The 22,343-nt window shown below is 44.3% G+C and overlaps 2 protein-coding genes across 2 annotated transcripts in view; one reads left to right on the top strand and one right to left on the bottom strand.

Moving 5' to 3' along the window:
* un13d (unc-13 homolog D) overlaps window positions 1–6,012 on the top strand; it is a 15,106-nt gene extending 9,094 nt beyond the window's left edge. Inside the window, 13 exon segments of the mRNA NM_001139849.1 lie at window positions 612–732; window positions 1,456–1,608; window positions 1,959–2,054; window positions 2,264–2,470; window positions 2,605–2,679; window positions 3,745–3,824; window positions 4,257–4,371; window positions 4,604–4,675; window positions 4,809–4,892; window positions 4,981–5,101; window positions 5,200–5,323; window positions 5,542–5,747; window positions 5,822–6,012. Of these exon segments, the coding sequence (NP_001133321.1) occupies window positions 612–732; window positions 1,456–1,608; window positions 1,959–2,054; window positions 2,264–2,470; window positions 2,605–2,679; window positions 3,745–3,824; window positions 4,257–4,371; window positions 4,604–4,675; window positions 4,809–4,892; window positions 4,981–5,101; window positions 5,200–5,323; window positions 5,542–5,747; window positions 5,822–5,931 (1,564 nt within the window). The 3' untranslated portion in view covers window positions 5,932–6,012.
* On the bottom strand, window positions 5,939–22,343 carry LOC106578874 (RING finger protein unkempt homolog). Its single transcript, XM_014158111.3, has 14 exons — window positions 21,976–22,343; window positions 21,243–21,452; window positions 20,465–20,641; window positions 20,201–20,322; window positions 19,930–20,065; window positions 16,340–16,457; window positions 16,098–16,185; window positions 15,408–15,751; window positions 10,257–10,455; window positions 8,834–8,929; window positions 8,563–8,748; window positions 8,246–8,427; window positions 7,823–8,083; window positions 5,939–7,639 (listed from the first exon to the last, which is right to left on the bottom strand). Exons 1-14 carry the CDS (start codon window positions 22,122–22,124, stop codon window positions 7,493–7,495), a joined length of 2,415 nt encoding a protein of 804 aa, XP_014013586.2. The 5' UTR covers window positions 22,125–22,343; the 3' UTR covers window positions 5,939–7,492.

The raw sequence follows: 22,343 nt of genomic DNA, 5'->3' as shown, positions 1-22,343 counted from the left end.
AATTACTCCCTTATACTATATACCCAGTACTACATACTACTAACACACTACTCCCTGATACATACTCAGTACTTCATATTACTACACTATATACACTGAGTGTACAAACATTAAGAACACCTTCCTAATATTGAGTTGCCCCCTCCCCCCCTTAGAACAGCTTCAGTACAACGACACATATCTTTTTTTCACCCAATGAATGGCACACATACACAATCCATGTCTCAATTGTCCTAAAGGCTTAAACATCCAAAACCAAAAATGTAAGTGCCTTTGAACGGAGTATGGTAGCAGGTGCCAGGCGCACCGGTTTGTGTCAAGAACTGTAACGCTGTTGGGTTTTTCACGCTCAACAGTTTCCCGTGTGTATCAAGAATGGTCCACCACCCAAATGACATCCAGCCAACTTGACACAACTGTGGGAAGCATTGGAGTCAACATGGGCCAGCATCCCTGTGGAATGCTTTCGATACCTTGTAGAGTCCATGCAGCCTATGAATTGAGGCTGTTCTGAGGGCAAAAGAGGGGGGAGGGGTGAAACTCAATATTAGGAAGATGTTCCTAATGTTTGGTACACTCAGTGTAGAGCTAAGGCTGTTGCGTTGTTTCAGTGTTAAACTGTTGGAGCTGACTAACTTCCACGAGGGCTTCCGCGAGGCGCTTCCCTATTGGTTGAACAAGGCCTTCAGCACCACTCAGGACAGGGTGGAGAGAGCTGTTCAGGTGGACCAGGTAACATACTGTTATAACACAACACCTAGTGAAGCAGTATAATTAAGCAGTAAGGCCCGAGGTGATGTGATATGTGGCCAATATACCACGGCTAAGGACAGTTCTTAGGCACGACGCATCGCAGAGTGGTATATTGGCCATCACAAACTCCTGAGGTGCCTTATTGCTATAATAAACTGGTTACCAACGTAATTAGAGCAGTAAAAATACATGTTTTGTCATACCCATGGTATAGGGTCTGATATACCATGGCTGTCAGCCAGTCAGCATTCAGGGCTCGAACCAGCCAGTTTATAGAATAGATACCAGGTAATATATACTATACACCTTAAAGCTAGGTGAGATACTCATTCCGTCCCCCTACCAGGTAATATTTACTGTACACCTTAAAGCTAGGTTAGATACTCATCCCGTCCCCCTACCAGGTAATATTTACTGTACACCTTGAAGCTAGGTGAGATACTCATCCCGTCCCCCTACCTGGTAATATTTACTGTACACCTTGAAGCTAGGCGAGATACTCATCCCGTCCCCCTACCAGGTAATATTTACTGTACACCTTAAAGCTAGGTGAGATACTCATCCCGTCCCCCTACCAGGTAATATATACTATACACCTTAAAGCTAGGTGAGATACTCATCCCGTCCCCCTACCAGGTAATATTTACTGTACACCTTGAAGCTAGGTGAGATACTCAACCCGTCCACCCTCTCTTCCCCCAGCTGCAGCCGCTTCAGTCGGGGATGGCGCCCATCAAACACAGCACATCAGCCGTAGACCTGGTGGCCTGTGTCCAGCCCATCTGTCAGCTGTGGGAGCAGCTCTCCTGGCCAGACCCTGAGGAGGCCTTCATGCTTATGGTCAAACTCACTGAGGTAGTGCATCACAAAAATGCATAATCATGCAAATACACATAGTATCTCATCATAATCAGACAAGAACGCGCTCTATCATACTTGGGGCTCCCGAGTGGCTCAGTGGTCTAAGACACTGCATCTCAGTGCAAGAGGTGTCACTGCAGTACCTGGTTCAAATCCAGGCTGCATCACATCTGGCTGTGATTGCCAGCATCGTCTGGGTTTGGCCGGGGTGGGCCGTCATTGTAAATAAGAAGCTGTTCTTAATTGACTTGCCTAGTTAAATAAAGGTAAAAAACAAAATACACACATTTAATATTGTTGGTATACAAGATTTAGCTCATTTTAATGTGTGTGTGTGTGTTCAGGACGTGTGTAAGATCGTGGTGAACTACTGTCGTATCCTGAAGGAGCGGGTCAGAGCGCTGTCTGAGAACTCTGACCACAGCAGCGCTGTCAACAAGGTGAAGGAAAGAACACTCCTCCTTCGTATCTCTTCCACTTTCATTCCCCTCTGCTCAATCTTTCTTCCCTCTTGTCCTTCTCTCTCTATCTCCTTTTCTCTTAACTACATTCAAGTGAATGAATTGTGTTAATTGCCACCTCTCTGTGTCTCTCAATCTCTCCCCTCCTCCCTCCGCTCCCCTCCCCCCTCCTCCTCCTCCTCCTCCAGCTGTGTGTAGTAGTGAATGACCTGGAACACCTGAGGTCGGTGCTGACCCGCCTGCCCCAGCAGCTCAACTGGGCAGGGCTTCGAGAACGCACACGTCATGTGATAGGGGAACCTCAGTTCCACAACGTGCTCCCCTCACAGCTGCAGCATGCACAGGGGGTCCTCAGCAGAGAGATACGCTCTGCCTTAGAGACTGTTGGACGGAAGGTAGGAGGAGAGAGGGCTGGGGAGGGTTTAGATGGAGCGGAGTCAAAAGAGACCCAGACCATATTGAGAAATTGGCCTATAGTCCCCTTCTTCAATGTAGAATTTCAAGTCTCTCTGTCTCTTTCTCTCTCTAGCTGAATTCAGACATTGAGACATACGTCCGCAGCATGTCTACTCGACGCAGACTCCCCTCCAAGTCCACTGAAGATGTAAGAAACTGTCATCATTAGCCATTTCCAATTCAGCAATACTGGATTTATAGACAACCATTTCCTTTTGTGTTACGATGATTAGGACTCTACGTATTGGGCTCTCATGTCACATTACCTAGACTTGACCCTTTAGCTCCAGAAATTAGAATGAAAGCAATAGAGTACCACAGTATGAGTCATAATACCCATAAAACCTAGCAGTGAAACACAGAAATGGTTCCAATCGTTTTTTCCATAGGGGATTTTAGAAACACTTAAAATAAGGGCTGTGTTTAGTGAAGGCTTACCCTGGTGTGATGTTTTGATAACCGTGTAAATCTCTCTAGGACAAGCTGACATTTTGTCAATACATTCACCTGTATTTACCCACCAAAATGAATTGCTAATTAGCTGCTAATATGGCTATCATACAGAACTACAAATGCCATGATGCTCTGGATGAGAGTGACGAATCGAGGCAAAGGTAAGAATCTCTGGATTAACTATCTAATGTTAGCTATATTTAGGAATTAATAAATTGGCTACATTTGTTTAAATTGACAAATCTGTAAACTGTCTTGGGCAAGTTTTAACTGTACACAATACCTGTTAGAAATGGTGTCAGGTAGATCTTGCAGTTTTGATAGTTTTGAACAATGTCTACTTTGATGCTAATTATAATTTTGGAATTGAAGTATAAATAGAGCCGACTATATTGATAAGTCACCTTGTCCGAGAGAGATTTACATGGTTATCAAAACGTCACGCCAGGGTGAGCCTTCACAAAACAAAGACCTTATTTTAAGGGTTTCTAAAATCCCCTATGGGAAAAACGATTGGAACCATTTCCTTGTTTGACCACTAGGTTGTATGGGTATTATGACACTTCCACTGTGAGGCTCTATTGTCTGATGGTGCTGGACCATCTGACATAAAAATAAAATGGGAGTTCGTTAAAAACCTTTTATTTCAAGCTTTTAAAATCCAGGTCAAGTGACATGATTGTCGGAAACACAGGGTCCTAGCTTACGATGGCTGATGTAAAGCATGTTACTGTACTGCTCCATATGTCCACCATCCCAGGCTGTGGTTCCTCTGATGAAATATCTGGAGAAAGAGCTGCAGTACATGAATGAGAACCTGGTCCAGGAGAACTTTAACAGGTGTGTATACACACACACACACACACACACACACACACACACACACACACACACACACACACACACACACACACACCTGTGGTTCAACCAGTACTGAGGATGTATTACCCTCTGTGTTCTTAGAACAGTCGTTTCCAGCATACCTCTATGAATATCTTAGAGCAGTGGTTTCCAGCATACCTCTATATCTTAGAGCAGTGGTTTCCAGCATACCTCTATGAATATCTTAGAGCAGTGGTTTCTAGCATACCTCTATGAATATCTTAGAGCAGTGGTTTCCAGCATACCTCTATGAATATCTTAGAGCAGTGGTTTCCAACATACCTCTATGAATATCTTAGAGCAGTGGTTTCCAGCATACCTCTATGAATATATTAGAGCAGTGGTTTCCAAGCCTTTGAAATATTTTCTTCATCTCCCTCCCTTCCCTAGTCTGTTGACTCCGTTGTGGACTAACTCCATAAGAACCTTATACCAGGTGGCTACACAGCAGAAACAAGAGGGAGGACTCATGGTGTTCTGTCAACGACTGCAGTACACACTCCAGGTTAGTATAGTACTACAGTACACACTCCAGGTTAGTATAGTACTGCAGTACACACTCCAGGTTAGTATAGTACTGCAGTACACACTCCAGGTTAGTATAGTACTGCAGTACACACTCCAGGGTAGTATAGTACTGCAGTACACACTCCAGGTTAGTATAGTACTGAAGTACACACTCCAGGTTAATACTTTTCTTAAGTACACACTTCAGGCCAATTCTGACTGTGTTGCAGTGTCTGGAGCAGTGTTTTTATGCTGAGGGGAACGGACTGCCACTGGAGACCCTACACACAGACGACTACAAAGTGAGTTCATGTTGGTTACATTGCACAGTATATTGTTAGAACTTGGTTCTATAAGGGCATGTAGAAAAGGGTGACCTTGTGTTATGAACGCTGTACAATAACCCTCTTTCTGCGCTCTCCTCAATTCATTCAGAGTCTGAAATCTCACTTGACACACAACTCTCTCAACTGCCAGCAGCTCATAGAGAAATTCCTGGATAGGAAAGTATGGGAACAGGTAAGAGTGTATTCTGTTGGTGTTGTATAGCAGCGAAAAACCATAGCTATACAGAATAAATTGGATTGAATCTGCATTTGTGTAACAGAAAGTTTACAGTGGAGAAAAGTACGGCGCAGTCACACTCATAGCATCCTACAGGAGGTCTGACCTTAGACTTAGAGTGGAAGTGTTGAATGCAGCTAATCTCCTACCCATGGACTCCAACGGTCAGTGGTTTCCTCTCATCTCTTTTACATCCATATAGATCAAGGGAAAGTACAAGACAGGTCTTCTTAAAGATCAGATATCTCTGGTGTCTCTCCAGGTTCCAGTGATCCGTTTGTCCAGTTATGTCTGGAGCCTCGTCATGTGTTCCCTGAGGTGGAGCCTCGCACCACCCAGATCAAGAACTGTGACCTCAACCCCCTGTTCGACGAGGCCTTCGAGTTGTAAGCCCTAGCTCCAACTGCTGCCCCCTCCGTTGCTACATTGGTGGCAGACGGATAATCCAAGTCTCTCAGACCTTTGTTGAAAACATGTTAAGAGTTACAACCACCTTTTCCGTTTCAACCTTGTCTCCTACCCTCAGGAACTATATAGGTAATCAATCTCTCCCACATCCCCCTTTGTCCTCTTCTCCATGTACCCCTGCCTCCCTCCCTGTCAGTATGGTGTCAGTGGAGCAGTGCCAGGCTGCGGGGGCGTGTCTGGTGGTGACAGTGTTGGACTATGACACCCTGAGAACAGACGACTTCGAGGGGGAGGCCTTCCTGGCTCTGAGGGCAGTGCCGGGGGTCGGAGGGGAGCCAGGGTACCAGCCAGACCCTTCCCCGGCCCAGATACGCCTGCCACTCATGCACCCCAAACCAAACGGTATGATCTGGAATTAAGTTGTGTGAAAATTAACACATACTTGCATAATACTGAAGCGTGCTCGTTTTGTCCAGATGACAGTATTCTGAAGCTGTTGGAGTCGAGGAGAGGAGAGAGGGAGGCCCAGGTGTTTGTGAAGAAACGCAGACAGAGAGAGAAACAGTCACAGGAGGAGAAACGATGAGAATAAGAACAATAGACATGTATTTTATTGTTCTATACCAAAACAGACTCAATTAAACAGTTGGTGGATGCAGTAAAGGGATGGACTGTGTGCCAGGTGTGTGTCTGTGTATAGTGCAGGTGTTCTTCACAGTGATCACGTCTTTTCACCGGATAGCAACACAAGCACACACACCCCTGCTGCGTCCAAAGCAGAGGTGGTACCTGATAGCTGGTGTGGTCAGTGCAAGGGGTAATTATGACATACAAAAACAATGTATATTTGACACCCGTTTGAAATACTGTGAAATGTTAAAATGCTTAGAAATGTAAATTATGCCCCCCCCCCAAAATGATACCTTGATTTATTTATTTTTTAAAGTCTGGTTGTTTGACAGAAACTAAATGGTATTTGAGTTAACATGAAGCACCTTGTTATTAAATTAACTAATATACATCATTTCAAAGACTACACAATTGACTAGTATATTTTTCAAGATTGTGTTAACATGCCCCCATCTTTCCAGTTAAAGAATACTATTACAGACAGCAAACCTGAGAGTCAGTCACGTACAGAGACTATTCGTAACACACAAAATGCTGCATCCAAATAGTCTAAACAGGGCTGTCATTCCTTCATCTGTAATTTCTTTATAGACCTCCACCGTATTCCCTTCCTGTAGTTTCAGAGTGCGAAGGGAGAAGAAGCCTTTTTAAACGATTGAGATGCTTGCCTATTCCTCCTCTGACTAGAAGTCTCGTTAGCAAAACAATAACCACTGACTTTGCCTTCACTTCTCTAGAAAAAGCCTGAAAATTCTATGAAAAATAGAAAATGTTTTTATTTTAACTGTAAAAACTAAGAAATTGTACTCCCAGCAGTCTTCAACGGTGGTCCCTAACGCCTCAATCACACTGACAGCGTAATTGTGGAAAATAGTAGGCAGCATCATCTGGATATGTATACAACAAAAGTTCAACATTCACCTTCTGCTTCCATTTCTGTCAAACCATCTATGCATACAGTTTGACACATACATTGGATAAATCAAAATGTATGCGTCACACAGAACGCACTGCAACTGTCGCTGCAAGGCAAACACAGCGTTCCATTGGAAATCAATGTACTTCTGGAGTGTCAAAACTTAATGACGCTGTCGGTGTGATCGAGGCATTAGGCTGTAGCGTCATGGAACAGAAGTCAAGCGTGCCCTTAACTGACTCGGAGTCAGTTGTGTGGTTAAGTTCGTAATGGTGAAAGTCAGGTCTGTAGTGAGGAGAGCTGATCCCGAATCATTTGTTATGCACAGGCAGTGTTTGAGTAAAATATTTCTGATCTTGAATCATTTGACTATAGGGACAGCAGGCTGGTCTCTGGGTGAGGATATCTGATCTAGGATCAGAGGAAAGAAACAACAGAGTATCTACCTATACTCTATAGCGTTAGAACAACTGGTTTGGATCTGGTCTAAAGTCTGTCACTTAGTTTTAGGGTCAACTGGGCTGTTTTGAGTAAGTGACTAGGGCTGGTCTGAGATCAGTGTTGGGGGATCCGCCGAGCTGTAGCTAGTTGAGGAGTTAGGTCAGGATAACTGATCCAGGGTCTGTTCTGGGCAGAGGGGGCACTCTGCAGAGCAGCTGTCACACTGCAGACCGTGTCTACAGGGCTGAGAGACTGAGCCCTGCCCTCCACACATCACACAACACTGCCTCTGCTTTCTATACACCACCTGGATTGGGGGTGAGAGAGGAGAAAAAGAGGGAGAGAGGAAAAAAGGAGAGAGAGGGGGGAAAAAGGAGAGAAAGAGAAGAAAGAGACAAACACAGAAAGAAAGAGAAAAGCCTGCTAGTTACTTGGGGAATGTTTCACATCAACAAGCATGGCTCTGGGTGTATGTGAGCGTATCCCCTACCTGCTCCACGGTGTGTAGACATGTACAGAGCTGGGCCTGCAGACTGACCACACACTCTACAGGCAGTCTGTGGATCAGCTGTAGCTGGTGCAGGGCCAGGTGGGGGTTTTCTCCTGTCCTCATGCCGTCCAGCGCCTCCTGGAGGAAGGAGGTCTGTCTCTGCGCCTCCTCCTCATCCTGCCTGGCACGCTCCGCTTGTAAAGCTAACCGACCGGCCGAGCCACGAGACTCCTCCGCATCCGACTTCAACGCCACCCACGCCTGGAGTGAGAGAGTGATGTAGAGAGAGAGGGAGGAACATGAGAAAAGAGGGAGAGAGCGACGGAGCGATTAAAAGGGAAGGAAGAGAGACATTTCTCAAGACTGACCCTTTTTATGGTTTATTGGTGTACACTAACACACACACACACACACTCCTCGTACCTGTGCTGTATGTCTCCAGGTGTGGTCCCAGTGTTTCAGTAGTCTGTTAGCATCGTCTAGTTCCTGTCGGACCCGGGCTGCCTCCATGCTCTGGCCCATGGTGGGTAGCAGGGCCGGCGGTGTACCGGGAGAACCCTGGCCTGACTGATGCTCCCAGATACTACTGCTCATACCATTCAGACCTGCAATACAGGAGACATGAGAAATATTTATTAAGTTGAGGTGTCTCTAGAAAGTACGGGAAAATGTTGGGGCACATTTTTAAATCTCCTCTAATCTAACAGACAAATAAATGATCCAAAAATATGTTCTCAAACCTAGAGAGCTATGAGATGGCCCCAAGAAGCTGCTTTCTGATTGTCCAGGCTGCGATAGATGAGCGGAGAAGAATGGTGACTGGTGGGCTCTGATTGGTGGCGAGGGCGAGGGCGAGCTGAAAGGGGCGGAGCTGCAGAGGGATCCTGGGATGTTGACAGGAGCCGAACTCTTGAGCTGGTTCCCTCCTGCAAAATCAATCAATAATTTAATCAATCAAACATTACAATCACTTCAGGTAGGTGTGTGTGTGTATCTCGGCTCCATACCCACCCAGCATGGCTCGGGGCAGAGCTGAGCTGCTGTCCAGGCTTCTCTCCAGGGCAGACATCCCAAAGACATTCAGGTCCAGGTCATCCAGAGCTGACTCTATACATCACATCAACAAAAACAAAACGTTAATTACTCAGATCTGTCCCACACAAGGGCATCCATTTTGGTCGCATGTGCTCCTAGATATTTTTCTGTGCGACCTGACATTTTATTTTAGGAGCACCAGTTTCGACCAGGAAGAGAAATCTCCCAGATAACTATTAGTGCAACTATTACTTTCACTGGGCCGTTGTTTCTGAGTGCCCTGGAGGGAAAAAAGCCAGCCAAAGCGTCCATCAATCCAAAGCTTACATGTAAAGAATATTATAGAAGGCATCAGTGATGTTTGTATTTCTTGTAACTTTATGAAGAGGTGACAGCATGGGAATCCATCTGTCTACCACTTACTGTAGCCAGCCAATCATTTCTAAAGGCGTTCCCAGAAAACTTTCCAAATTAAATGTTGGGGGATATCCAAAACCCGGATAAAGTTGTGTGGATTTTGGTGTTATGGCGAATAAATGTATTAGCTGGTAAAATTCTGAGTGGCTGGTAGATTTCTTTAATCTACCTGCCAGTGGACCAAATAGTTTGTTTGTAGGCCCTGTTCAAAAACCATGTCGAAGATCAGTTCCAAAACCATTCACTGGCATCAGTCTTGTTACCTCATTAGCTAGCTAACTGACATCCTGGTTACTTTACCAGTATATCTAAACATCTGGGGGCACAGAAACGAAAACGGATAGTTTCTTTAGAAGATCAATGATCATAGCAATGAATGAATGGCTGAGCCCTTGCATGTCACTCACAAACTTGACACTCTTAAAGACAGTGTAGAATTTCCAATGTAATGCATCTCAATACATAGTGCTTTTACACAATGTAGAAACTTATTCTACAAATAACTTTGCAATTTCAAAGGCAGATTTTTGTATCAACATTTAGCTTTTTATAATAAACAAATGTCTTTACAGGATAAAATATTTGTTTCTAGAGCTCAACATGTGCCTCAAAAGTAGCTAGAATAAATTTTGGCCTCATATGCAATATCTCAATCAATTACAAAAATATATATTCTTGTGCTCCTAGATTTTATGTTGTGCTCCTAACTATTTTTAAGATGGGAGCACTAGTGCTACCAATGAAAAATGTTAATTTAGAGCCCTGGTCCCATGGCAATCAAGTGATCTAGTGTCAATATTCTTCATAGATAACCTATGTAATTGCCCCTCAGGGATAAATATAGTTTTTTTTTTATTGAATGGAATGTTAGGAAGTAAACTACAATAGTTAGCTACTTGTTAGCTACTACAGTGACCAGCTCCTCTGACTTTAAGAGTAATAAGAGTTGAAAGAGTCTTCTGTGCCTATGTGACTGACTCACCAACTACAGACTCGACGGTGTCGCTGGTGGGGTAGAAGGGCAGTGCGTTGGCATTCATGCCTGAGGAAAGGCCTGGTGCTGGGGGTCCGTGGTGGAGGGGTCCTGGAGGGGCCGGGCTGGGAGGGGTGGCTGCCAGGCTGGAGGGAACACTGGAGGACAGACTCAGAGGACTACCCACTGGGAGGAACACCAGCAGGTCCTAGAGAGAAACAGATTAGAGAAGGGTGGTGATACAATCATTATGCAGACTAACAGTGGGTTGGGTATAGTTATAGTATAGTTAGTTATAGTATAGTTATAGTATAGTTAGTTATAGTACCGTTTGTTATAGTACAGTATAGTTAGTTATAGTATAGTTTGTTATAGTACAGTTAGTTATAGTAGAGTTAGTTCTAGTATAGTAGAGTTAGTTCTAGTATAGTAGAGTTAGTTCTAGTAGAGTTAGTTATGTTATAGTAGAGTTAGTTCTAGTAGAGCTAGTTATGTTAGAGTTAGTTCTAGTAGAGTTAGTTATGTTAGAGTTAGTTCTAGTAGAGTTAGTTATGTTATAGTAGAGTTATGTTATGTTATAGTAGAGTTAGTTCTAGTAGAGTTAGTTCTAGTAGAGTTCGTTACAGTAGAGTTATGGTAGTTATAGTTAGAGTAGAACTAGTAATAGTATAGTTCGTTATGGAATAGTTAGTTATAGTATAGTTAGTTATAGTACAGTTATAGTAATAGTTAGTTATAGTATAACATAGTTAAAAGTATAGTTAGTTATAGTAAGTTATAGTATAGTTAGTTATAGTATAACATAGTTAAAAGTATAGTTAGTTATAGTAAGTTATAGTATAGTTAGTTATAGTAAGTTATAGTATAGTTAGTTATAGTAAGTTATAGTATAGTTAGTTATAGTAAGTTATAGTATAGTTAGTTATAGTAAGTTATAGTAAGTTAGTTATAGTAATAGTTATAGTATAGTTAGTCATAGTAATAGTTATAGTATAGTTAGTTATAGTATAACATAGTTAAAAGTATAGTTAGTTATAGTAAGTTATAGTATAGTTAGTTATAGTAATAGTATAACATAGTTAAGAGTATAGTTTGTTAGTTATAGTATAGTAAGTTATAGAATAGTTCGCTAGTTAGTTACAGTATATTTACAGTATAGTTAGCTATAGTATAGTTAGTTATAGTAACAGTATAGTTAGTAATAGTCAGTTATAGTATAGTAATAGTTATAGTATATTTAGGGTTGCACATTTTGGGGAATATTCAGAGGTGGAAACTTTCCATGGGAATGAATGGGAATATATGGGAATTGAACAGAAATATATGCAAATTAATATTAATACCATTAAAACGAAGATGTTTTTTTTGCATTGGATATATTTACCATATCATATGGAGACAGGAACATCAACATTTTACCTCATCATAAGTAGACATAATTGCAAATGATTAAATCCTTCCAATAGAAATAAGTTTAAAAAATGAGTTACGAATTGAACTTTAATTAAATTAGTTGAATCTTCACATGGGACAACAAAAGAAAGGGAATATTGAATGATCCATCGCATCTCCCAAAACCGTTTTCAACATACATCTGTAAAATAATAGTCTAGAAACTAAAGCTTTGGTTGTCTTCCTCTCAGGCTTCCATGTCTTCTCCCTGGACCTCCTCAATGTCCATCTCTTGAACATCGGACTCTGAGGCCTCATCTTCACTGTCACTTTCCAACCTTGTTGAGGGTGGCTCGTTGTCAGGCTCAAAAAGCCTAAAATTTGCCCGGATGTCCACCAATTTTTCAACCCTTGTAGTGGTCAGCCTGTTGCGTGCTTTGGTGTGTGTCTTCCCAAACAAGGACCAGTTGCGCTCTGAGGCGGCTGATGTTGGTGGGATTTGGAGGATGATGGAGGCAACAGGGGAAAGAGACTCAGATCCACAAAGTCCCTTCCACCAGGTGGCTGATGAGATATGTTGGCACAACTGCCATATTGCATCTCCATCCCAAAGCCCTTGCTTGGAAGTGTACTTCGTCAGACTGCCAAGAAACTTGCCCTCATCCAGGCCAAAGTGGCGAGACATGGTAGTGATGACACCATAGGCCTTGTTGATCTCTGCAGCAGACAGGATGCTCTTGCCAGCATACACAGAGTGTATGGGCTTCAGGCAGAGGTCTTCACGCATTCTGATGTATTTCAGAACTGCAGTTTCCTCTGCTTGGAGCAACAGTGAAGTGCCAGGGCAGTACGGATTTCTTCTCTTAAACCTATGGCTACTGCTATAGGTTTCAGGCTGCTTACCACTCTCTCCCAAAATACATCATCCAGGAGGATCCTCTTGATGGGGCTGTCCAAATCGGCAGACTGTGATATGGCCATTTCTTGGAGAGACCCCTTCCCCTTCAGGAGACTGTCAAACATGATGACAACACCACCCCAACGGGTGTTGCTGGGCAGCTTCAATGTGGTGCTCTTATTCTTCTCACTTTGCTTGGTGATGTAGATTGCTGCTATAACTTGATTACCCTTCACATACCTAACCATTTCCTAGACTCTCTTCTAGAGTGTATCCATTGTTTTCAGTGCCATGATGTCCTTGAGGAGCAGAGTCAATGCATTAGCAGCACAGCCAATAGGTGTGAGTGTAGGACTCCTCCACTTTAGACCAAGCAGCCTTCATGTTCGCAGCACTGTCTGTCACCAGTGCAAATACCTTCTGTGGTTCAAGGTCATTGATAGTAGCCTGCCTTCAGCTCATCTGCAATGTAGAGACCGGTGTGTCTGTTGTCCCTTGTGCCTGTGTAGAATACTGGTTGAGGGGTGGAGATGATATAGTTTATTATTCCTTGCCCACGAACATTCAACCACCAATCAGAGATGATTGCAATACAGTCTGCTTCCTCTATGATTTGCTTGACCTTCACTTGAACTCTGTTGAACTCTGCATCCAGCAAATGAGTAGATAAAGCATGTCTGGTTGGAGGGGTGTATGCTGGACGAAGCACATTCAGAAATCTCTTCCAATACACATTGCCTGTGAGCATCAGAGGTGAACCAGTTGCATACACAGCTCGAGCAAGACATTCATCAGCATTTCCCTGACTACGTTCCTCCATTGAGTCAAAAAAACTTCTGATTCCAGGAGGACCATGAGCTGTTGCTATCGATAAGGCGTCTGATTCATAATTTTCACCTCAAATAGAAGTAGAGGGACTTTTGTCAGAGGTTGCTTGTTGTGAGCGCTGAGGGAACTTTATGCACTTGGCCAGATGATTCTGCATCTTTGTTGTATTCTTCACATATGATTTGGCACAGTATTTGCAAATGCACACAGCTTTTCCTTCTACATTAGCTGCAGTGAAATGTCTCCACACATCAGATAGTGCCTGTGGCATTTTCCTGTAAAGATTAGGAAAGAAATGAGTTAAAAAAAAAAATAATACAATTCCATGTACAGATAAATAGTTAAGCAGTTAGATTAATCAACTCCTTTTGTAAGATAAATGTTTTAAAATGAAACATGTATAGAAACAGGTGAATTAACACTCCTCAGTTAGCAGGCTCAAGCAAGCTAAAACCCACATGGTAGCAAAAACTAAATATCATAAATTGTTAACAAGTTAGAAATTATTTAAAACACACTTTGCTGTAGGCTGCTATTTACTAGTTAACAAAAAATCATGTATGTCATAAAATATATTCACCCCACCCAGTACTGTAATCAAAACTTACCAGAAAGCATGTAGTCCTTGGCTCAGACAGTGAAGTAGTGTGGGCTCAATAGCATCTCATTAGCGTGCAAGATCTTGAGAATCAGCTGTACATGTGATGGAAGAGTACACTGTGCATGCAGAGGGTTGCATTTCCATTGAATTGGGGATAGTTTAACCAAAATGGACCACAACACCTAGAATTGCCTTGTGTGTATCCCACAAAAAAGGTTCACTGTTTATAAGCTAACTTTTTTGATGAATTTAAGCAAAATTCCACTTAACTTCCCATGGAAAATCTCCGGAAAAATTCTGGAAATTTACCGGAAAGTTTCCGACCCTTTGCAACCCTAGGTATAGTATAGTTGTTATAGGTACAGTTATAGTATAATTGTTATAGTATAGTTATAGTGTAGTTGTTATGGTATAGTTATAGTATAGTTTCTGCATTCAACAATGTGAAACAGCAAGACAATGAGCCAGCAAAACAACGAGACAGCAAGACAACGAGACAGCAAGACAACGACAAGCTGGCTGAAGCAGCAACATACACCCTGGCCAATAATGTGTAATTATATACTGAACAAAAATATAAATTCAACATGCAACAATTTCTAAGATTTTACTAAGATACAGTTGATATAAGGAAATCAGTAAATTGAAATATATTCATTAGGCACTAATCTATGGATTTCACATGACTGGGCAAGGGCGCAGCCAATGGTGGAGCTAGGAGAGCATAGGCCCACCCACTTGGCAGCCAGATCCACCCACTGGGGACCTAGGCCCACCCACTGGGGAGCCAGGCCTAGCCAATCAGAATGAGTTTTTCCCCATAAAAGGGCAGAAATACTCCTCAGTTTCATCAGCTGTCCGGGTGGTAGGTCTAAGACGATCCTGCAGGTGAAGAAGCTGGATGTGGAGGTCCTGGGCTGACGTGGTTACATGTGGTCTGCGGTTGTGAGGCCAGTTGGACATAATGCCAAATTCTCTAAAATGACATTGGAGGTGGCTTATGGTAGAGAAATGAACATTCAATTCTCTGGCAACAGCTCTGGTGGTAATTCCCGCAGTCAGCATGCCAATTGCACGCTCCCTCAAAACCTGAGACATTTGTGGCATTGTGTGACAAAACCGCACATTTTAGAGTGACCTTTTATTGTCCCCAGCACAAGGTGCACCTGTGTAATGATCATGTTGTTTAATCAGCTTCTTGATATGCCACACCTGTCAGGTGGATGGATTATCTTGGCAAAGGAGAAATGTTCACCAACAGGGACGTAAACACAATTGTGCACAAATTGAGAGAAATAAACTTTTTCTGCATATGGAAAATGTCTAGGATCTTTTATTTCAGTTCTTGAAACATGGAACCAACTCTTTACATGTTGCATTTATATTTTTGCTCAATATAGTTTGTTAGAAGCTGGTTGTTTTGACAACAATAAAAAGGTACCTGTTTGCTGAGATGGTACGCCATTTCTCTGTTGCGTTGCTCCATGGCAAAACTCTTCTGTTTGGCCTGGTCTTCCCTCTCGTACCCCGGTGCCCTACCGTACCCCCCCTCTCTAGCCCAGGGGGAGAGGGGTTCACTTCCCACACATACGTCCTCACACAGCGACAGCACCTTCCCTAATAGGCCCTGCTCTGCCACACACAACCCCCCTAACGGGGTGAACGGCCCTCCAGACAGAGACCCAGACCTCCCACCTCGGCCCCCAGGGCTGGAACATCCCAGGTCCAGTGGGCCTGGTGGGGAGCTGGGGGTCTGAAACAAGGGTTCTTCACTGATAGGGGGCTCTGGGGGACAGGAGGAGAAAAAGAGTAGATAAGTTACTTACTATCATTATAAACTGGGTGATTCAAGTCCTGAATGCTGATTGGCTGACAGCTGTGATATATCAAACCTTATACAATTTACTGCTCTAATTCCATTAGGTAACCAGTTTATAAAAGCAATAAGACAGCTCGGGGGTTTGTGATATATGGCCAATATACCACGACAAAGTGCTGTGTCCAGGCACTCCCCGTTGCATCGTGCTTAAGAACAGCCCTTAGCCGTGGTATATTGGCCATATACCACACCTCCTCGAGCCTTATTGCTTAATCATACCACATGATTATTGGGTTGTCGTAAGACACTTACTGTTGTCTAGGTGTGCAAAGGCACAGAAGGGGCCTCTGGGGCAGCTGCCACACTGCTGCATGTCATTACACTTGGTGGATTTATAAATCTGGAGGGGAACATCAGACAAACAGTCATTGAACAAAGAGTTCTGTCTCTGTTAAGCAAATGTAGTTAACTGGAACTTTGGCACAAACCTGCCAGCGCTACAAACGGACGACGTAGTTATGATTTGAGATGAGGATGGAGCTCAACACATGTACCTCAGGGTGAAACTGCTGCTCGCTGCGTGTGTGGCAGTACTGGCAACCCTCTTCACCTTCACACTTACTGGGGTCTCCCCACTCCTCACTGTGCTTTATCGCTGGGCACGGCAGCGCTCTGGAGAGAGAAAGACCACACTTTATTCATGTTTTTGGGACACAAGTAAAAAAAAACTGATGTTTCAAGCTATATGACCCGTTTCTGTCAAATGGATGTGTGTATGTTTTATACCTGTGTTTGTGTGGACTACTCCGCCTGTTTGTACCTGTGTTTGTGTTTGTGTGGACTACTCCGCCTGTTTGTACCTGTGTTTGTGTTTGTGTGGACTACTCCGCCTGTTTGTACCTCTATTTGTGTTTGTGTGGACTACTCCGCCTGTTTGTGCCTGTGTTTGTGCCTGTGTTTGTGTGGACTACTCCGCCTGTTTGTACCTCTATTTGTGTTTGTGTGGACTACTCGGCCTGTTTGTACCTCTATTTGTGTTTGTGTGGACTACTCCGCCTGTTTGTACCTGTATTTGTGTGGACTACTCCGCCTGTTTGTGCCTGTATTTGTGTTTGTGTGGACTACTCCGCCTGTTTGTGCCTGTATTTGTGTTTGTGTGGACTACTCCGCCTGTTTGTACCTGTATTTGTGTTTGTGTGGACTACTCCGCCTGTTTGTACCTCTATTTGTGTTTGTGTGGACTACTCCGCCTGTTTGTACCTGTATTTGTGTGGACTACTCCGCCTGTTTGTGCCTGTGTTTGTGTGGACTACTCCGCCTGTTTGTACCTCTATTTGTGTTTGTGTGGACTACTCCGCCTGTTTGTACCTGTATTTGTGTTTGTGTGGACTACTCCGCCTGTTTGTGCCTCTATTTGTGTTTGTGTGGACTACTCCGCCTGTTTGTACCTGTATTTGTGTTTGTGTGGACTACTCCGTCTGTTTGTACCTCTATTTGTGTTTGTGTGGACTACTCCGCCTGTTTGTGTCTGTGTTTGTGTGGACTACTCCGCCTGTTTGTACCTGTATTTGTGTGGACTACTCCGCCTGTTTGTGCCTCTATTTGTGTTTGTGTGGACTACTCCGCCTGTTTGTACCTGTATTTGTGTTTGTGTGGACTACTGCGCCTGTTTGTGCCTGTATTTGTGTTTGTGTGGACTACTCCGCCTGTTTGTGCCTGTATTTGTGTTTGTGTGGACTACTCCGCCTGTTTGTACCTGTATTTGTGTGGACTACTCTGCCTGTTTGTGTCTGTGTTTGTGTGGACTACTCCGCCTGTTTGTACCTGTATTTGTGTGGACTACTCCGTCTGTTTGTACCTCTATTTGTGTTTGTGTGGACTACTCCGCCTGTTTGTACCTGTATTTGTGTTTGTGTGGACTACTCCGCCTGTTTGTGCCTGTATTTGTGTTTGTGTGGACTACTCCGCCTGTTTGTACCTGTATTTGTGGTTTGTGTGGAATTTGTGTTTGTGTGGACTACTCCGCCTGTTTGTGCCTGTATTTGTGTTTGTGTGGACTACTCCGCCTGTTTGTGCCTGTATTTGTGTTTGTGTGGACTACTCCGCCTGTTTGTGCCTGTATTTGTGTTTGTGTGGACTACTCCGCCTGTTTGTGCCTGTATTTGTGTGGACTACTCCGCCTGTTTGTGCCTGTATTTGTGTTTGTGTGGACTACTCCGCCTGTTTGTACCTGTATTTGTGTGGACTACTCCGCCTGTTTGTGTCTGTGTTTGTGTGGACTACTCCGCCTGTTTGTACCTGTGTTTGTGTGGACTACTCCGTCTGTTTGTACCTCTATTTGTGTTTGTGTGGACTACTCCGCCTGTTTGTACCTGTGTTTGTGTGGACTACTCCGTCTGTTTGTACCTCTATTTGTGTTTGTGTGGACTACTCCGCCTGTTTGTACCTGTATTTGTGTGGACTACTCCGCCTGTTTGTACCTCTATTTGTGTTTGTGTGGACTACTCCGCCTGTTTGTGCCTGTGTTTGTGCCTGTGTGGACTACTCCGCCTGTTTGTACCTCTATTTGTGTTTGTGTGGACTACTCGGCCTGTTTGTACCTCTATTTGTGTTTGTGTGGACTACTCCGCCTGTTTGTACCTGTGTTTGTGTGGACTACTCCGCCTGTTTGTGCCTGTATTTGTGTTTGTGTGGACTACTCCGCCTGTTTGTGCCTGTATTTGTGTTTGTGTGGACTACTCCGCCTGTTTGTACCTGTATTTGTGTTTGTGTGGACTACTCCGCCTGTTTGTACCTCTATTTGTGTTTGTGTGGACTACTCCGCCTGTTTGTACCTGTATTTGTGTGGACTACTCCGCCTGTTTGTGCCTGTGTTTGTGTGGACTACTCCGCCTGTTTGTACCTCTATTTGTGTTTGTGTGGACTACTCCGCCTGTTTGTACCTGTATTTGTGTTTGTGTGGACTACTCCGCCTGTTTGTACCTGTATTTGTGTGGACTACTCTGCCTGTTTGTGTCTGTGTTTGTGTGGACTACTCCGCCTGTTTGTACCTGTATTTGTGTGGACTACTCCGTCTGTTTGTACCTCTATTTGTGTTTGTGTGGACTACTCCGCCTGTTTGTACCTGTATTTGTGTTTGTGTGGACTACTCCGCCTGTTTGTGCCTGCTTTGTGTTTGTGTGGACTACTCCGCCTGTTTGTACCTGTATTTGTGTGGACTACTCCGCCTGTTTGTACCTGTATTTGTGTTTGTGTGGACTACTCCGCCTGTTTGTACCTGTATTTGTGTTTGTGTGGACTACTCCGCCTGTTTGTGCCTGTATTTGTGTTTGTGTGGACTACTCCGCCTGTTTGTGCCTGTATTTGTGTGGACTACTCCGCCTGTTTGTGCCTGTATTTGTGTGGACTACTCCGCCTGTTTGTGCCTGTATTTGTGTTTGTGTGGACTACTCCGCCTGTTTGTACCTGTTTTGTGTGGACTACTCCGCTGTTTGTTCTGTGTTTGTGTGGACTACTCCGCCTGTTTGTGCCTGTATTTGTGTTTGTGTGGACTACTCCGCCTGTTTGTGCCTGTATTTGTGTTTGTGTGGACTACTCCGCCTGTTTGTGCCTGTATTTGTGTTTGTGTGGACTACTCCGCCTGTTTGTACCTGTATTTGTGTTTGTGTGGACTACTCCGCCTGTTTGTGCCTGTGTTTGTGTGGACTACTCCGCCTGTTTGTACCTCTATTTGTGTTTGTGTGGACTACTCCGCCTGTTTGTGCCTGTGTTTGTGTGGACTACTCCGCCTGTTTGTACCTGTGTTTGTGTGGACTACTCCGCCTGTTTGTGCCTGTGTTTGGCCGGATGTGGACTACTCCGCCTGTTTGTGCCTGTGTTTGTGTGGACTACTCCGCCTGTTTGTGCCTGTGTTTGTGTGGACTACTCCGCCTGTTTGTGCCTGTGTTTGTGTGGACTACTCCGCCTGTTTGTGCCTGTGTTTGTGTGGACTACTCCGCCTGTTTGTACCTGTATTTGTGTGGACTACTCCGCCTGTTTGTGCCTGTGTTTGTGTGGACTACTCCGCCTGTTTGTGCCTGTGTTTGTGTGGACTACTCCGCCTGTTTGTACCTGTATTTGTGTGGACTACTCCGTCTGTTTGTACCTGTATTTGTGTTTGTGTGGACTACGCCGCCTGTCTTTGCTGTTGTGGTAGTAGGGACAGGCGTAACCTTGGCGACACAGACGAGGAGGTTTTTTACATAGATCTGTCTTGTAGTGGGACAACACATAGTTGTTATCTACAGAGAGAGGAGAGCGCAAAAGAGAGGAGAGAGAGAAGTTGAGAAAGAGGAATGTATTAGCATTGGAATCATGGCCTTCATATAGAATCTTCCTAGATCAGTTAAATGATGAGTGTTTGTGTATAGTCGTACTCTGCCAACGGGGTTCCTCACTCAAGATCTTCTCAATGAGGGCGGTACTAGCCACCAGCCCATCCCCTCCTCCTCCCTCTGCAGCCCCCGACCCCCCCTGAGACTCCATCACCTGCACCTCCCTTGAGAGGGGTAGAGGGACGTCATGGCAACGAGACCAGTTAGAAACAGAACAATGAAACAGACAAAAGAGCCTAGACAACAAGATTGAGACCCCGTCTCTGGCTTTGGGTCATTATACTGTATGATACGTCTCTACTCTACCTGACGTCGTAGACGGGACATCGTAGGTCATGTGATCCGTGTGCGAAGGCGCAGTGGGAGCCGTTCTTACCGCAGTGGCCCTTCCCGTCCGTCTCGTGGATACAGGAGCCCGTCTTATAGTACCTCAGATGATACCTCCGCTCTGTGTCGCCTGCCGTACCATGCAGCAACGGACATCTGGAAATCACACCGTTGAGAGATACAATTACTGTATTGTAAAAAAAATGTTTTTAAACATACAGGGGAAAAACAACTTACACATCTTGATGGGTCATGTGATATTGGCTCAGAGCCACTGTCTTCATCATTAGCATTCCCCTTGTGTGTGATGGGTTAGGCTAGGTGTGAGAAAGTGATGTGTTAGCACTTCTCCTGATCTGACTGAGTTATGGCCCGGAGGTGGGGAGAGTGGTGCTGCTTTCAGCTGCAAAGCACAAGCAGTCAACAGCCATCACTTCAGCTATTCACCGGAATGGTTACAGGTGCTAGAGTCGTTAGTGGGTGCATCCTCTCACCTCATTGATAAACAGTAACCTCAATCTGAAAATAAATCCCAATCCCAGGTGCTTTACTATGCAATGTAGAGCATGTTCAGTATATATTCATGTCGGGAACTCAAGGATTGACCATTATTTTGCCCCAAAATCATTGTTTTTATTGAAGAAAACAAGTGTCTCTGTCTGTGCTATCTGAGTACCAATACATGAAATAAAATAAAAATCCTTGGTACCCCCCAGCACACGGACAAACACTCTCTCTCTCTCTGACACAGACTCACTCGTCCGCATCAGGGCAGGTGCCTGTGCTCTCGTCGTATTTGGTACAGTATACGTCTGGGCTGTAGTTGAAGGTTCCATCCCGCCTGCGGATGGGTCTGCGGCGCCGCTGGTTCAGGAAGTGCCAATGGAAGCAGGCAAAGGGTCGGTGCTGGGTACACTTGTGCTGCACAAACAGAGGACACTGTTCTGTCCTGAACTCCTTCAGATACCTGCATGTGTGGGGGGGGGGTGTGGGGGGGGGGAGGTGACGTGGTGATTCATTTCATGCCTAGTGTATTTTTGCATGTCTTATATTTGACACCAAACCATAACTATAGCATGCTGCAGGAGTTATAGCAACTATGTCGCTCTCTTACACACAAAGATAATTGGTTCATAAGTTATAGGCCATTAGACCAACCATTAAATCAAATCTTATTAGAGTCTTACATTGTAATTGTATTGCATATTATAATATCCAGACACAAAATGTTAACTCAGGTCAACTCTACATATGGATAGCTAAACACTGACAGTTCCCCAAACAGTCCACCTCTGCCTATCCAAAACATACCAACTCAGTCACCAGTAGGCCTCTAGAACGGGTACACATTAATCCAAACCTGAGATAACTGAGAGAATACTTTAATTCAAATCCGACAGGATCAACTGACCTAATTCCCTTAACGTCAGTGTTTTGTTATGTTGAGTTACACACGTGAAGTTGTGTGTGTCTATATGTGGTCTACGTACGTGTAGTGTTGAGGTTTCTCAGGCTGTACGTGCAGGACGTTGGCGGGAGACGTCGTGCCTCCTGCGGGCGAGGAGGACGATGAGGAGGAAGGTCCACAGGTGGTCGTAGCCACCGACGAGGACGGGGGCTGTGTATGTGTTTTCGACATAATTTTCCTCTTTATAGCTTTCCTACCCGAGTTCAGTATCCAGTGTGCGACGAAGTCCGCATTCTTTACTGTTGTACGCTTGCGCCTGGTACCAGGAAGTGTAAGCAAAGATAAAGTACCACAGATTTAACCAGATATTTCACCGGATGTATAAATGTGAAGCGTTCGGGTGGCGTTTCCACTCACTACCAAATCGCTGACGAGAGGAAGCCCAGTGGT

The sequence above is a fragment of the Salmo salar genome, chromosome 19 (assembly GCF_965601325.2).
Source record: "Salmo salar chromosome 19, fSalSal1, whole genome shotgun sequence".
NCBI lineage: Eukaryota > Metazoa > Chordata > Actinopteri > Salmoniformes > Salmonidae > Salmo > Salmo salar.
Note: the sequence above shows the minus strand (reverse complement) of the source record. Positions and strands in the feature narration are given on the sequence as shown.